Source organism: Mustelus asterias, chromosome 18, assembly GCF_964213995.1.
Source record: "Mustelus asterias chromosome 18, sMusAst1.hap1.1, whole genome shotgun sequence".
Lineage (NCBI taxonomy): Eukaryota > Metazoa > Chordata > Chondrichthyes > Carcharhiniformes > Triakidae > Mustelus > Mustelus asterias.
Genome location: NC_135818.1, coordinates 30,953,512 through 30,971,603, shown reverse-complemented (window position 1 = coordinate 30,971,603; position 18,092 = coordinate 30,953,512). Strand labels below are relative to the sequence as shown.

General features: G+C 46.0%; 1 protein-coding gene across 1 annotated transcript in view; it reads right to left on the bottom strand.

The window, feature by feature from the left end:
• Positions 1 to 15,617, bottom strand: part of dpf3 (double PHD fingers 3) — a 177,958-nt gene extending 162,341 nt beyond the window's left edge. Inside the window, exon 1 of the mRNA XM_078233723.1 lies at positions 15,581 to 15,617. Coding sequence (XP_078089849.1) covers positions 15,581 to 15,612 — 32 coding nt within the window. The 5' untranslated portion in view covers positions 15,613 to 15,617. The remainder of the gene's footprint in view (positions 1 to 15,580) is intronic.
• Between the last annotated feature and the right edge of the window lie 2,475 nt (positions 15,618 to 18,092).

The following is an 18,092-nucleotide window of genomic DNA, read 5'->3' as shown; positions in this document are numbered from 1 at the left end:
CCCCACCATATTGCTTGGTGAGGGAAAAATCTCCTTGACTGTCCTGTATTGACACTCTGCATACCTTGATTACGGATGATATATCTGCCTGAATTAGTTTGCATAGTATTCTGATTGTTTGTAATTATCTCAGTGCCTTATATTATCAGTTCTTAGGTCATCCCTTTACTTGTTATACAGCCTGTCGACACTTTATATATACATTTGTCTATTAGCAGTCGTGGTTACTTGTAAAGACTTGTTATTCAGCCAGCCTACACTGTCTGTATTTATCCTTTGATGCTCTTGATTACCTGTTAGTGTCGGGCTATCGTCACTCCACCTATTTATTCTGTGCCTGCGTACCTCGCTCCACTTCACCTGATGAAGGAGCAGCACTCAAAAAGCTTGTAATTTCAAACAAACCTGTTCGACTAAAACCTGGAGTCGTGCAACCTCTCACCTTGTCCACCCCAGTCCAACAGCAGCATCTCCACATCATGGATACTCGGTGAGACCTTGGTGCCCTTATGCCTCAGTCGCTGAAAATAAGCACACGGGTCCAGCAGGCAGTAAAGAAAACAAATGGTCTGGTTTCTTCATCTAGAGAGAGTGGTGAGTGTGTGGAATTCACTCCCACAGAAAGTAGTTGAGGCCAAAACATTGTCTGATTTCAAGAAGAAATTAGATATAGCTCTTGGGGCTAAAGGGATCAAGGAATATTGGGGGTGATAAGGATATTAAATATGATCAGCCATGTTCATAATGAATGACAGAGCAGGCTCAACGGGCCGAATGGCCTCCTCTTGCTTCTAGTTTCTATGTATATACACTCAGTGCTTTTAGGGAGAGCGTTCCAGGATTTTTGACTTAGCAACAGTGAATATATTTCCAAGTCAGGATGGTGAATGACTTGGAGGAAATCCCCCAGGTGGTGGTGTTCCCAAGTATCTGTTGCCCTTGTTCTTCTAGATGATAGCAGTTAAGGTGATACCAAAGGAACCTTGGCGAGTTCCTGCAGTGTGTCTTGTAGAGTGTACATCGTGCTGCCCTTGTGTGGTGGTGGTGGAGGAAGTGATTGTTTGTGAAAGGGATAGCAATCAAGCTTTGTCCTGGATGGTATCCAGCTTCTTCAGTGTTGTTGGAGTTGCACTCAGCCAGGCAAGTGTAAAATATTCCATCACACTCCTGAACAACGCCTTGTAGATGGTAGACAGATTTTGGGGAGTCAGAAGGTGCGTTACTCGCTGCAGATTCCTAGCCTCGGACCTGCTTTTGTAGCCACAATATTCATATGGTGACTCCAATTCAGTTTCTTGTTAACGGTAAGCCATCAGGATATTGATAGTGGGGGATTCAGCAACGGTAATGCCTGTAAATGTCATGGGGTGATGGTTAGATCCTCTTGTTGGAGATGGTCATTTCCTGGCACAAGTGTTACTTGCCACTTGTCAGCCGAAGCCTGGATATTGTCCAGGTCTTGCTGCATTTGGACATGGACTGCTTCAGTATCCGAGGAGTCGTGAATGGCGCTGAACAACAGTGAAAATCCCCACTCCTGATTTTATGATGGAAGGTCATTGATGAAGCAGCTGAAGATGATTGGGCCTAGGACACTACCACAGGGAACTTATGCAATGATGTCCTGGAACAAAGATGATTGATCTCCAACCACCGCATTCCATCTTCCTTTGTGCCATATTTGGGTCCCACCAGCGGATGCTTTTCCTGCCGATTCCCATTGACTTGAGTTTAGCAAGTTTCCTTGATGCCTCACAAGTTTATTTATTAGTGTCACAAGTAGGGTTGCATTAACACTGCAATTAAGTTACTGTGAAAATCCCTTAGTCGCCACACTCCGGTACCCGTTCAGGTACATTGAGGGAGAATTTAGCATGGCCAATGCATCGAATCAGCATGTCTTTCAGACTGTGGGAGGAAACCAGAGCACCTGGAGGAAACCCACGCAAGCATAGGAAGAACATGCAGACTCTATACAGACAGTGACCCAAGCCAGGAATCTAATCCAGGTCCCTGGCTGTGAGGCAGCAGTGCTAACCACAGTGTCACCATGCCACATGTTGCATTGATGTCAAGGACAGTGACTTATTTTACCTCTGGAGTTCAGCGCTTTTGTCAATGTTTGCGGTCAGGAGCTGAGAAAGGCCCTTCGTCTTTGCAGTAACCAGTTCTGGAGGCTGCAGAATTGAATCGTCCACTCAGTACTTCTGGCTGCAGATCGTTACAAATGCTTCCACCTTCTATTTGTTGTGGCGCTCTTCCATCACTGAGGATGGGGATATTTGTGGATCCGCCTCCTCTAGCGAGTTGTTCAATTGTCCATCACCATTCACGACTGGATGTGGCAAGACTACAGAGCCAAGATCTCATCCATTGGTTATGGGATTGCTCAGCTCTGTCTATTTCTTGCTGCTTATGCTGTTTGGCGCACAAGTAGAACATAGAACATAGAACATTACAGCGCAGAACAGGCCCTTCGGCCCACGATGTTGCACCGACCAGTTAAAAAAAAAAACTGTGACCCTCCAACCTAAACCAATTTCTTTTCGTCCATGAACCTATCTACGGATCTCTTAAACGCCCCCAAACTAGGCGCATTTACTACTGATGCTGGCAGGGCATTCCAATCCCTCACCACCCTCTGGGTAAAGAACCTACCCCTGACATCGGTTCTATAACTACCCCCCCTCAATTTAAAGCCATGCCCCCTCGTGCTGGATTTCTCCATCAGAGGAAAAAGGCTATCACTATCCACCCTATCTAAACCTCTAATCATCTTATATGTTTCAATAAGATCCCCTCTTAGCCGCCGCCTTTCCAGCGAAAACAATCCCAAATCCCTCAGCCTCTCCTCATAGGATCTCCCCTCCATACCAGGCAACATCCTGGTAAACCTCCTCTGCACCCTCTCCAAAGCCTCCACATCCTTCCTGTAATGTGGGGACCAGAACTGCACACAGTACTCCAAGTGCGGCCGCACCAGAGTTGTGTACAGTTGCAACATAACGCTACGACTCCTAAATTCAATCCCCCTACCAATAAACGCCAAGACACCATATGCCTTCTTAACAACCTTATCTACTTGATTCCCAACTTTCAGGGATCTATGCACACATACACCTAGATCCCTCTGCTCCTCCACACTATTCAAAGTCCTCCCGTTAGCCCTATACTCAACACATCTGTTATTCCTACCAAAGTGAATTACCTCACACTTCTCCGCATTAAACTCCATCCGCCACCTCTCGGCCCAACTTTGCAACCTGTCTAAGTCTTCCTGCAAACTACGACACCCTTCCTCACTGTCTACCACACCACCGACTTTGGTGTCATCAGCAAATTTGCTAATCCACCCAACTATACCCTCATCCAGATCATTAATAAATATTACAAACAGCAGTGGCCCCAAAACAGATCCCTGAGGTACACCACTTGTAACCGCACTCCATGATGAATATTTACTATCAACCACCACCCTCTGTTTCCTATCCGCTAGCCAATTCCTGATCCAATTTCCTAGATCACCCCCAATCCCATACATCTGCATTTTCTGCAGAAGCCTACCATGGTGAACCTTATCAAACGCCTTACTAAAATCCATATATACCACGTCCACTGCCTTGCCCCCATCCACCTCCTTGGTCACTTTCTCAAAAAACTCAATAAGGTTAGTAAGGCACGACCTACCTGCCACAAAACCATGCTGACTATCACCTATCAATTCATTACTCTCCAAATAACTATAAATCCTATCCCTTATAATTTTTTCCAACATCTTGCCGACAACAGAAGTGAGACTCACCGGTCTATAATTCCCGGGGAAGTCTCTGTTCCCCTTCTTAAACAATGGGACAACATTCGCTAACCTCCAATCTTCTGGTACTATACCAGAGGCCAACGCCAACCAAGTAGTTCTGTTGTAGCTTCACCAGGTTGATATCTCATTTTTAAGTATGACTGGTGTGGCTCCTGGCATGCCCTCCTGCATTACTCTTCATTGAACCAGGGTTGATTCCCTGGCTTGGACGTAATGGTAAAGTGAGGAATATGCGAGGTCATGAGGTTACAGATTATGGTTGAATACAATTCTGCTCTTGCTGATAACTGAACATCCATGCGGTGCTGTGGGCTGAGTTGCTAGATCCGTTCAAAGTCTATCCCATTTAGCATGGTGGTAGTGCCACACAACATGATGGAGGATATTCTCAATGTGAAGACGGGACTTTGTTTCCACAAGGAATGTGTGGTGGTCATTTCTACTAATACTGTCATGGACTGATGCATCTGCGGCAGGGAGGTTGGTGACAATTAGGTAAAGTACGTTATTCCCTGTTGCTGGTTCCCTCACCATCTGCCACAGTCCCAGTTTAGCAGCAATATCCATTCGGACCTGACAAGCTCAGTCTATAGTAGCATTACTGAGCCACTCTTGGTGATGGATATTGAAGTCCATTGGGTGGCACGGTGGCTAGCACTGCTGCCTCAGTGCAGGGACCGAGGTTCAATTGCAGCCTCAGGTGTGGAGTTTGCACTTTCTCCGTGTCTGCATTGGTTCGCTCCGGTTTCCTCCCACGGTCCCAAGACGGGCAGGTTAGGTTGATTGGCTATGCAAGATTGACCCAAGTGTCAGGGGGATTAGCAGGGTAAATGTGTGGGGTTACAGGAATAGGGCATGGGTAAAATTGTGGTCAGTGCAGACCCGATGGGCCGAATGGTCTCTTTCTGTACTGTGGGGATTCTATGATTCCAAGTCCCAACCCAGAGTATATACTGTGCCCTTCCTCCAAGTGGATGACACCAAGATTGGTGGCATAGTGAACTGTGAAGGTTACCCAGAATTGCAACAGGATCTTGGTCAATTGGACCAGTGGGCCAATGAATGGCAGATGGAGTTTAATTTAAATAAATGTGAGGTGATGCATTTTAATAAGATTGAATCGGGGCAGGACCTACTCAGTTAATGGTAGTGGGTTGGGGAGAGCTATAGAACAAAGAGATCTAGGAGTACAGATTCACAGCTCCTTGAAAGTGGAGTCACAGATGGACAGGGTGGTGAAGCAGGCATTCAGCATACTTGGTTTCATTGGTCAGAATATTGAATACAGGAGTTGGTTGGGATGTTTTGTTGAATTTATATTAGACATGGTTAAGGCCACAATTGTGATACTGTGTACAGTTCTGGTCACCCCATTATAGAAAGGATATTATTAAACAAGTAAGAGTGCAGAAAAGATTTACTAGGATGCTACCGGAACACATTGTTTGAGTTATAAGGAGAGGCTGGATAAACTGGGACCTTTTTCCGAGAGCATCGGAGGCTTAGGGTGATCTCAGAGGTCTATAAAATAATAGAAACATAGAAAAACTACAGCACAAACAGGCCCTTCGGCCCAAGTTGTGCCGAACACGTCCCTACCTTCTAGACCTACCTATAACCCTCCATCCTATTAATAGAAACATAGAAAAATAATGAGGGGCATAGATAAGGTAGATAGTCAACATCTTTTCCCAAAGGTAGGGGAGTCTAAAACTAGGGGCATAGGTTCACGGCAAGAGGGGAAAGTCACAAAAGGGTCCAAAGGGGCACTTTTTTCACTCAGAGGGTGGTGAGTATCTGGAACGGGCTGCCAGAAGCAGTAGTAGAGGCAGGTATAATGTTGTCTTTTAAAAAGTATTTACACAGTTAAATGGGTAGATCAGCATACGGGCCAAATGCAGGCAATTGGGACTAGCTTAGTGGCCGGTGAGAAGCTATGGGAGGTGCAATGTGACTCACCTACTTTTACTGTCGCGTGGCATCCGAAGCGACCACTCTTAGCTTTAGCTTGTGATGATAAGGATGGCAAGTATGATAGCAGTCGGGAAGCTGGAACAGTTAAACTCTTTGGACTCCCTAATGACTCCTAGTATTAGATTTCAGAAAATGTGTGCCACTGAAATGTATACACCAACATCATGCAGAGCAGAGCATATAAAAACTGCATTCATCGTGGACCCAAATGTATGGATTTCATTTTTGATGAGACTTTGTAGAAATGGAATTGTTATTTTTAACTGGGTGGCAAGGGCCTGTTTACATGCTGTAAACCTCTGACTCTTTGGTATTCAACATGGAGGAGTACTGATTCATCAGCTAAGAGGCAATAGTATGTGATAATGAGCAGGTTTCCATGCCCACCTTTGACCTGGTCGCATGAGACTTCATGGGGTCCAGAGTTGATGCCGAGGACTCCCAGGCAATTCCATCCCAACCTCATGCCACTGTGCCGCCATCTCTGTTGGATCTGTCCTGCCAGTGGAACAGGACAGACCCAGGAATGGTGTTGGTGGTGTCTGGGACATTAGCAGTAAGGGATGATTCTGTGTGTGTGACCCCCCCTTCCCTCCCCACATGCCATAAGAACTTTACAAAGTCAGCAGGGCTGGGTTTGCCCTCGTCATTTCCAGTGCCTAGGTTGATGCCAGGTGATCTGTCCAGTTTCATTTCTTTTTGTTTCATTTGTCGCGGCTGAATGCAACTGAGTGGCTTGCTGGGCCATTCAAGAGTCAAGCACATTGCTGTGGGTCTGGAGTCACATGTAGGCCAGACCTGGTAAGGATGCCAGGTTTCCTTCCCTCAAGGATATTCGTGAACAAGATGAGTTTTAACAACAATCGATTTATGGTCATCATTAGACTTTTAATTCCAGATGTTTTATTGAATTTAAATTCTATCATCTTCGAACACGAGTCCCCAGAGCATTATGGGCAGCACGGTGGCACTGCTGCTTCACAGCGCCAGGGACCCGGGTTCAATTCCGGCTTTGGGTGACTGATGGTGTGGAGTTTGCACATTCCCCGTGTCTACGTGAGTTTCCTTTGGGTGCTCTGGTTTCCTCCCACACTCCTAAAGATGTGCAGGTTAGGTTGATTGGCCATGTTAAATTGCCCCTAGTACATAGGGCCTTGGATTGGTTTGTTGTCAGTGCAGTCTCAATGGGCCGATTGGTCTCTTCCTGCACTGTTGGGATCCTATGATAATGCTGGGTCTCTGTCATATTACTGTGCCACTGTCTCCCCCGATAAACAAGTTACAATTTATCTAGTACTCTAATGTTTTCAGTAAGTACACAGTCCATGTAAACCAATAGGTGAAATGTGATCAGACTTACCACACCTGAAACCAAGTGAAAGATGCACCAAAAACAAGTGAATTTCTCATCAAATCTCCCCAGGTGTTTGTCACACTAAGCCAACTGGTGTCACATGTCTTCCACAGGAGGATTTCTAATCACCACTTTCAAAGAACAAACTTTGAAATCTCCTTCCAGAGAAGGCTCTCAGATGCCTTCCCCAAGGTATCCACACCCAGGATTTAAATCTCCTTTGAGTATTTCTCAGCCCTGGATTATCATAAGACATAGGAGCAGAATTAGGCCACTCGCCCTATGGAGTCTGCTCCGCCATTCAATCATGGCTGATAATTTTCTCATCTCTATTGTCCTGGCTTTTCCCCATAACTCCAATCCCCTTATTAATCAAGAAGCTATCTATCTCTGTCTTAAAGACACTCAATGATCTGGCCTCCACAGACTTCTGCGGCAAAGAGTTCCACAGATTCATCACTCTCTGGCTGAAGGAACTCCTCCCCATCTGTTCTGAAGGATCGTCCCTTTAGTCTGAGGTTGTGCCTTCTGGTTCTAGTTTTTCCTACGAGTGGAAACATCCTCTCCATGTCCACTCTATCCAGGCCTCACAGTAAGTTTCAATACGATCCCCCTTCATTCTTCTAAACTCCAATGAGTACAGACCCAGAGTCCTCAACAATACTCAAGGGCGGCACGGTAGCACAGTGGTTAGCACTGCTGCTTCACAGCTCCAGGGTCCCGGGTTCGATTCCCGGCTCGGGTCACTGTCTGTGTGGAGTTTGCACATTCTCCTCGTGTCTGCGTGGGTTTCCTCCGGGTGCTCCGGTTTCCTCCCACAGTCCAAAGATGTGCGGGTTAAGGTTGATTGGCCAGGTTAAAAATTGCCCCTTAGAGTCCTGGGATGTGTAGGTTAGTGGGTAAATATGTGGGGGTAGGGCCTGGGTGGGATGGTGGTCGGTGCAGACTCAATGGGCCGAATGGCCTCCTTCTGCACTGTAGGGTTTCTATGATTTCTATGAACCGTTCCTCATACAACATGCTCTTCATTTCAGGGATCATTCTTGTGAACCTCCTCTGGACCCTTTCCAGCACATCCTTCCTTAGATATGGGGCCCAAAACTGCTCACAATACTCCAAATGGGGTCTGACCAGAGCCTTATACAGCCTCCCTGCTCTTGTATTCTGGCCTTTTGGCATGAATGCTAACATTGCATTTGCCTTCCTAACTGCCGACTGAACCTGCACATTAACCTTAAGAGAGTCTTGAACAAGGACACCCAAGTCCCTTTGTGCTTCTAATTTCCTAAACATTTCCCCATTTAGAAAATAGTCTATGCCTCCATTCCTCCTTCCAAAGTGCATAACCTCACTTTTCCACATTGTATTCCATCTGCCACTTCTTTGCCCACTCTCCTAGCCTGTCCAAGTCCTCCTGCAGCCCCCTGCTTCCTCAATACTATCTGTCCTTCGACATATCTTTGTTTCATCTGCAAACTTACTAAGTGCCTTCAGTTTCTTCTTCCAAATCATTAATGTATATTGTGAAAAGGTGTCCCAGCACTGACCCGAGGCACACCACTAGTCACTGGCTGCCATCCTGAAAAAGACACCTTTATCCCCACTCTCTGCCTTCTGCCAGTCATGATGTGGAGATGCCGGCGTTGGACTGGGGTAAACACAGTAAGAAGTTTAACAACACCAGGTTAAAGTCCAACAGGTTTATTTGGTAGCAAAAGCCACACAAGCTTTCGAAGCTCTAAGCCCCTTCTTCAGGTGAGTGGGAATTCTGTTCACAAACAGAGCTTATAAAGACACAGACTCAATTTACATGAATAATGGTTGGAATGCGAATACTTACAACTAATCAAGTCTTTAAGAAACAAAACAATGGGAGTGGAGAGAGCATCAAGACAGGCTAAAAAGATGTGTATTGTCTCCAGACAAGACAGCCAGTGAAACTCTGCAGGTCCACACAACTGTGGGAGTTACAAATAGTGTGACATGATATCGGGATATTGGTTTCATGTCACACTATTTGTAACTCCCACAGTTGCATGGACCTGCAGAGTTTCACTGGCTGTCTTGTCTGGAGACAATACACATCTTTTTAGCCTGTCTTGATGTTCTCTCCACTCCCATTGTTTTGTTTCTTAAAGACTTGATTAGTTGTAAGTATTCGCATTCCAACCATTATTCATGTAAATTGAGTCTGTGTCTTTATAAGCTCTGTTTGTGAACAGAATTCCCACTCACCTGAAGAAGGGGCTTAGAGCTTCGAAAGCTTGTGTGGCTTTTGCTACCAAATAAACCTGTTGGACTTTAACCTGGTGTTGTTAAACTTCTTATTCTGCCAGTCAGCCAATCCTATATCCATGCCAGGATCTTACCCTTAACACCATGGACTCTTAACTTATTTAACAGTCTCCTATGCAGCACCTTTTGGAAATCTAAATAAATCACGTCCACTGGTTCTCCTTTATCTAAGTTCCTTGTTTCTCCTCAAAGAACTAACAGATTTGTCAGACATGACCTCCCCTTGACGAAGCTGTGCTGACTCAGTCCTATTTTATCATGCACTTCCAAGTGCTCCGCGATCTCATCTTTAATAATGGACTCTAAAATCTTGCCAATGTCCAAAGTCAAGCTGCATTCAAGATTCCATACAAGCACTCAGCTACCCAGCCACACCAACAGAACACCACTGTTTCACAGGCTGTATTAAGATGTCACCAACCTAATTACTTCAGATGTCTGGCTCCTTGCTGGCCGACTTCACCAGCTCTGCTTCAACTGGGAGCTACTCTCTCTGCTCCTGACTTTTATTGAACAGAACCCTTTCTCAAATTTCTGTTCTTTATTCTTTTCATGTCCTGGCACTCATTCCCTGAAATCTGGCTGTTCTTTAGCGCTGGGTCTTGCATTCTCCTGCCTGCACTGGCAGTTTCTGTGAAAACTTCTTGCATCTTGGGTTACCTGGTTCCAACTGAAAACAACTGCTTCCACTGCGAGCCTCTGATTGCTGAGCAACAGCTTCAAATTTATTTTAGAGCCTGTAATTGATTTTACATCGTAAACCCTTAATTACAGTGCAGGCAAAGTTTAAAGTGAAACTAAAGAAATGCAGGCACCTTTGTTTAACAGGAAGCTTTTAACTCTCTCTTAGCATACAAGTACAGAAACACAAATTAAGCTGATCATTTATTTCTAAAATCCACAATATAGATGCAAATTGTTTACACCAGCTGTATTTCCTAATAATTGCTAGACAATCCAATTACTATTTCCCATGAGCTATTGGTGAAGACAGACCCTACATAAGTGGCTGGCCCATTAATTTAGTTTACAAAACTTGTCTGCCGAAGCATAATATGGTGTAATTATTCTAAGACAAGAAAATAATGTGGATTTGTAAAATAAGAATTCAGTGGAATTCAGTGGAACCAGAGATAGACTATAGTAAACAAAACATTTGCCAATAATTGGCCAACAATGTGACTGATAGCAGGGATAACCCAGGAAATTATAGGCCGGTGAGCTTGACGTCCGTGGTAGGGAAGTTGTTGGAGAGGATTCTTAGAGACAGGATGTATGTGCATTTAGAACGAAACAATCTCATTAGTGACAGACAGCATGGTTTTGTAAGGAAGTGACAAAAACGGTTGATGAAGGAAGGGCCGTGGATGTCGTCTATATGGATTTCAGTAAGGCATTTGACAAAGTCCCACATGGCAGGTTGGTTAAGAAGGTTAAGGCTCATGGGATACAAGGAGAAGTGGCTAGATGGGTGGAGAACTGGCTTGGCCATAGGAGACAGAGGGTAGTGGTCGAAGGGTCTTTTTCCGGCTGGAGGTCTGTGACCAGTGGTGTTCCGCAGGGCTCTGTACTGGGACCTCTGCTATTTGTGATATATATAAATGATTTGGAAGAAGGTGTAACTGGTGTAATCAGCAAGTTTGCGGATGACACAAAGATGGCTGGAATTGCGGATAGCGAAGAGCAGGATATAGATAGGCTGGAAAATTGGGCGGAGAGGTGGCAGATGGAGTTTAATCCGGATAAATGCGAAGTGATGCATTTTGGAAGAAATAATGTAGGGAGGAGTTATACAATAAATGGCAGAGTCATCAGGAGTATAGAAACACAGAGGGACCCTAGGTGTGCAAGTCCACAAATCCTTGAAGGTGGCAACACAGGTGGAGAAGGTGGTGAAGAAGGCATATGGTATGCTTGCCTTTATAGGACGGGGTATAGAGTATAAAAGCTGGAGTCTGATGATGCAGCTGTATAGAACGCTGGTTAGGCCACATTTGGAGTACTGCGTCCAGTTCTGGTCGCCGCACTACCAGAAGGACGTGGAGGCTTTAGAGAGAGCGCAGAGAAGGTTTACCAGGATGTTGCCTGGTATGGAGGGTCTTAGCTATGAGGAGAGATTGGGTAGACTGGGGTTGTTCTCCTTGGAAAGACGGAGAATGAGGGGAGATCTAATAGAGGTATACAAGATTATGAAGGGTATAGATAGGGTGAACAGTGGGAAGCTTTTTCCCAGGTCGGAGGTGACGATCACGAGGGGTCACGGGCTCAAGCTGAGAGGGGCGAAGTATAACTCAGACATCAGAGGGACGTTTTTTACACAGAGGGTGGTGGGGGCCTGGAATGCGCTGCCAAGTAGGGTGGTGGAGGCAGGCACGCTGACATCGTTTAAGACTTACCTGGATAGTCACATGAGCAGCCTGGGAATGGAGGGATACAAACGATTGGTCTAGTTGGACCAAGGAGCGGCACAGGCTTGGAGGGCCGAAGGGCCTGTTTCCTGTGCTGTACTGTTCTTTGTTCTTTGATTGTACTGGATTTTAGGATGGGTTCAGGCTAGATGTGAAAATTTTAAAAATCCAAATCCCAGCTTCAACCTGTTTCTTTCCCTGTTCAACGGAGGCAGGACACAGGAGAGAGCAGGCAACCAGCCAACTTCTAAGAGGCAGTTTTAGATATTATAACAAGTATGACAGCCTGTGGTTTTACATGGCTTACAGGTTTTGCAGCAAGTGGCTGGGATTCATAAGTATCAGGGAACTAGGCAACTCAAGGGAGGTGAGGATAACAACAGGAGAAGTTGAGTGCATTCATCTAATTGATTGCATGGCAACAGGAGTTGGAATACTTCTTCCAACCTCCTCAAATTCCACTCCATTAGATTCCTCTCTCCCACCTTGTACGAAGGCCCATGGGTGTCTCAGATCAGAACCTCCCATAGGATCTGGAATGCCTCTCTCCAATATTGTCAGGGTGGTGAATTCACCCAGTCCTACTTCAGAGTGCTCCCTGCGTAGGTGAAAGCCAAATCTATCAATACTATATCCACTTCTGGACACGAAAGGTATCAAGGCCAAAAGACATGCTGAAACTCCACAGCATGCAGGGAAATCCAGCCATTAGGTTTCCCATTTGAGATTCTACCTTGAAGTGCTTCAGAATTGACATTAGTTACCGGCAGGAGCTGGCTACCAATCACTCATAGTGACAACAACTTGTCCATCAAAATGTATCATGCTTCCAAGTCCTGACTTAATAGCGAGACAGAGCAATGGCAGCGAAGGAAAGGTTTGGGGTGATTTGAAGAAAACCTTTTTTTCGTCAGAGGGTGGTGACAGTCTGGAATGCACTGCCTGGGCGGGTGGTGGAGGTGGGATGCCTCACATCCTTTAAAAAGTACCTGGATGAGTACTCGGCACGCCATAACATTCAAGGCTATGGGCCAAATGCTGGCAAGTGGGATTAGGTGGGCAGGTCAGAGCATTTCATGGGTCGGTGCAGACTCGATGGACCGAAGGGCCTCTTCTGCACTGTAGTAATCTGTGATTCTGTGAAAGCAAAGAAGCAAATCCTACACTTTAGATTCACTACCACATGGGATATCCTGCCTCATGCGTCCAAATATCTGCATGTTGAAAAATGGCCTCCTCAGTCACATGAAGACCTATGGAAGAAATTTGCAACTGAGTAGTTGCAATTGTCAAACCAAGGGGCAGCCGATGACTTGCTCAAAATGATGAATCAGCACTTTAAAAACTTACACTGCTGCATTCAATAACTTGAATTTCTGCAGTGCCTTTGGTATAGTAAAACATCCCAAGATGCCTCATGGGCACACAAATCAAACAAAAAGTAATTGTTACCAGGCCACATAAGGAACTATTAAGACTGAACAAAGAGGCCAGTTTTGAGGAGCATCTTAAAGTTGGAGAGAAGTAAAAAATAGAAACAATAAGAGGTCTCACAACACCATGTTAATATCCAACAGGTTTAATTAGTATCACGAGCTTTCGGAGCGCTGTTCCTTCATCAGGTGAGTCTACCTGATGAGACTCACCAGATGGAGCAGCAGCTCTCCAAGAGCTCATGATACCAAATGAACCTGTTGGACTTGAACCTGGTGTTGTGAGACTTCTTACTGTGCCCACCTCAGTCCAACGCCGGCATCTCCACATCACAAAAAGTAGAAACAATTAGAGGGGGAATCCAGGGCTTAGGACCTAGACAGCTGAGGGTATGGCCAACAAATGTAGAGAGATTGAAGGTAGGAGTAGGCGTGTTTAAAATGCCAGAATTGAAGATATCTAAGAAGATTGTAGGAAAGAGAGTTAGGGAGGGGCAAGTAGGAATATAGGAATCTGAACGCATGAGAAATTTAAAATCCAGGCATGTTTAACTGGATCCAACGCAAATCAGCAAACCAAGCAATGAGTGACTAGGACATCATAGCTGTACATCATGTAACACATGGACATCAGAGGTTTGGATAACCTCAAGTTTATTGAGCAAACAAGATTAATCAGGTGCATTGACCCAAATAGATGCCAGAGTGTGGTGACTAGGGGAATTTCACAGCAACTTCATTGCAATGTCAATGTAAGCCTCACTTGTGATTAATAAAATAACTTAAAAAACAAAAAACAAAAGAGCCTTGGACAGGTCTAGCCTGGAAGTAACAAAAACCTGAATGAGGGTTTCAGCAGCAGATAAGCTGAGGCAAGAGCAGAAATGTGCAAAGTTAGAGTGGAAATAGACAGCCTTAATGATAGCATGGATATACAGTCAGCTCAGGGTCAGACACGGAAGTGAATTTGTGAAGAGATGGGAAGATGAAATGGATGGCTGGGAGACAAACTATTATTAAAACACAGAGCAATAAGCGAGGAATGAATAATAGTGAAACACTAATATTAAACACACCGGGGTTGACCACTGCAGTATGTGTTGATTGCCAATATTAGAAAATTCCGCCAGCAATAAAATTCCACAATTACCACCAAGAACAAACTGCGGTATTCAATCGTGTGTAGTGCTAAATAAATCCAACTCCTTCCTATAGGAATGATCATCATGGAATGCGCTGAAGCGGGAACAGCAATAACGTAACCCCGCTCAGATATCTCTTCGTTCAGCCTTTGGGGAGAAACAGTACACACATTTTAATCTGCTGTTCCCTTTACTAGATCTAATGCAAAAGAAACTGATGAAGAACAGAAATGCCACCTGAAAGGCAACTTTGAAACACTTGAATACAGAGTTATATGTAAAGATGACATTGAGCTTACACAGATGATGAATGAGGACATGCACAATCTGATCTAAAGTTCACAAGATATTTTGATAGCCCAATCAAATTAAGTCTGTCAAGTGAGTTGTAAAAGCTGATACAATATCGAGAAGATCATGCCCCACGAACAACCAGTTCTACCTCAAAATAAAAATAAAGTTTCCACACGTGCACAGCTAAATATGAGGAAAAGGCAAATAATTCACTTTCAGACGTGAACTGTAAACAGCAGGTACACAAAAGCAAACAATTATCTGCCAGTGACCATACCTGCTCACTCCTGGACACAGATATTGAGAAGCAGCGTCGTAGTCTGACCCACAGCCCGCCCCCTCCTCCGGAAAAGCCCACACACACACCCCCCTTCATGGCCTACATGCCCACCCCCTTCCCCAGCAGCCATCCCCCCAGGCCTACCACCTGCCAGCTTGCTGAACCCAACTACCTTCCTCACCCCTGCCCACCAGCCCCTCCCTCAAACCCTCCCCCTCCATCCCCTTCAACAGCAGCCCCTCCCTCAGACACACTCCCCCTCACCAGATAAGCCCCGACCCCAACCACCAGCCCCCTCCAGCAGCAGTCCCTCCCCCGCACTGAAGTTTGAGTTGTCAGCAAGCGGCACACAGAGGGAGAATTGGCAGCCGGCCCTTGCCATTGCCGAGCTGGTGGCCGCCCCCACAGTGAAAGGTGAACTCAGGAGGAATGTGCAGGCTGACAGCTTCTCTCCGGAGCCACAGCCACTCACACCACAAACTCAGGGTGAACACCGACATGTCGGCAGCAAGAAGCGGGAAGCGGAGAAGCCAGGGACTGACGCGCTCCTGGCAACCGCTCCATGCCTCACTCGCTTACTCACGATTTGAGACGATTCTGAATGACAGCCGCCATTTTGCTACAATGGAACAGAGTCGCCGAGTCAACCTTGTTAGAATGCCGCCTCGGCCAATCGAAACACAATACCAGACAGATAGGCGGGGCTGAAACTGTCCAATAGAGCGGTTCGTCAACCCTCAGTCTGAATGGAGTGGCTTCAGAGAGCGAGTCCGTGTCCAGGGAGACTGAGCTCAGTGTTGGGTCCGCATAACGGGATTCGGTCCCTGTCCCGGGACACTGGCTGCCGAGAGCTAGTCCCTCTGCCGGGACACTGGCTCCGGAGAGCTGGATCCAGTCCCTGTTCCAGGACTCTAGGCTCAGTACTGGGTCAGAGAGCTGGATCCAGTCCCTGTTCCAGGACTCTAGGCTCAGTACTGGGTCAGAGAGCTGGATTCAGTTCCTGTCCCAGCCCACTGGGCTCGTTTGGGATCCGCACAGCTGTATTCAGTCCATTCCCAAGACATTGGGCCCTGTGCCTGGGTCCAGAGAGCTGGGGCTATGTCCCAGGACACAGAGTGTCAGATCTGGATTCATAGAAACGTAGAAAATAGAAGCAGAAGTAGGGCATTCCACACTTCGAGCCTGCTCTGCCATTCATTTTGATCGTGGCTGATCATCAAATTTAATATCCTGATTTCCCCCCCCCCCCTCCCCATATCCATTGATCCCTTTCGCCCCAAGAGCTATATCACTAATTTCTCCTTGAAATCACACAACATTTTGGTCTCAGCTTCTTTCTGTGGTAGTGAATTCCACATTCACCACTCTCTGGGTGAGGAAATTTCTTCTCAGGTCAGTCCTAAATGTTCACCCTTATCCTCAAACGATGACCCCTGGCTCTGGACTCTTCCCCCACCCCCACCCATCAGGAATATTCTTTCTGAATATATCCTGTCTTTGATTTGATTTGACTTGTTATTGTCACGTATATTTGTGTACAGTGACAAGTATTGTTTCTTGTGAGCTATACAAAGCATGCCGTTCATAGAGTACATAGAGGAGAGGGTGCAGAGTGTAGCATTACAGGCATAGCGAGGTTGTGGAGAAAGATCAACTTATTATAAGTAGGTCCATTCAAAAGTCTGATGGTAGCAGGGAAGAAGCTATTTGCCAACTGGTATGTGTCCTCAGATTTTTGTATCTTTTTCCTGATGGAAGATGGTAGAAAAGAGTGTAGAACATGGAAAAACTACAGCACAAAACACGCCCTTCAGCCCCACAAGTTGTGCCGAACATATCCCTCCATATCCCTCCATCCTATTAAGTCCCATGTACTCATCCAGGAGTCTCTTAAAAGACCCTATTGAGTTTGCCTCCACCACCACTGACGGCAGCCGATTCCACTCGCCCACCACCCTCTGTGTGAAAAACTTACCCCTGACGTCTCCTCTGTACCTACCCACAGCACCTTAAAACTGTGTCCTCTCGTAGCAGCCATTTCCACCCTGGGAAAAAGCCTCTGAGAGTCCACCCGATCTATGCCTCTCAACATCTTATATACCTCTATTAGGTCTCCTCTCATCCTACGTCTCTCCAAGGAGAAAAGACCGAGCTCCCTCAGCCTATCCTCATAAGGCATGTTACTCAATCCAGGCAACATCCTTGTAAATCGCCTCTGCACCCTTTCAATCTTTTCCACATCCTGTAATGAGGCGACCAGAACTGAGCACAGTACTCCAAGTGGGGTCTGACGAGGGTCTTATAAAGCTGCATCATTATCCCCGGACTCCTAAACTCAATCCCTCGATTGATAAAGGCCAGCACACCATACGCCTTCTTAACCGTCGGCAAACTTACCAACCCATCCCTCCACTTCCTCATCCAGGTCATTTATGAAAATGACAAACAGCAAACCTAACCCTAATGCAGAACAGATCCCTGGGGCACACCACTGGTGACCGACCTCCATTTAGAAAAAGACCCATCTATACACACTCTCTACCTCCTTTGGGCAAGCCAGTTCTGGATCCACAGGGCAGCAGCCCCTTGGATCCCATGCCCTCTCACTTTTTCGAGAAGCCTTGCATGGGGGACCTTATCGAACGCTTTGCTAAAATCCATATAAACCACATCTACTGCTTTCCCTTCGTCAATGTGTTTAGTCACATTTTCGAAGAACTCCACCAGGCTCGTAAGGCACGATCTGCCTTTGACAAAGCCATGCTGAGTATTCTTGAGCATACTAAACCTCTCTAAATGAGCTGAAAAAGGGGCTTAGGAGAGCTAGGAGGGGGCATGAGAAGTCCTTGGCGGGTCGGATCAAGGAAAACCCCAAGGCTTTTTACTCTTATGTAAGGAATAAAAGAATGACCAGGGAGAGGTTGGGGCTGGTCAAGGACGGCAGTGGGAATTTGTGCATGGAGTCAGAAGAGGAAGGAGAGGTGATGAATGAATACTTTTCTTCAGTGTTCACCAAGGAGAGGGGCCATGTTTTTGAGGAAGAGAGGGTGTCACAGGCTGATAGACTGGAGGAAGTAGATGTTCGGAGGGAAGAT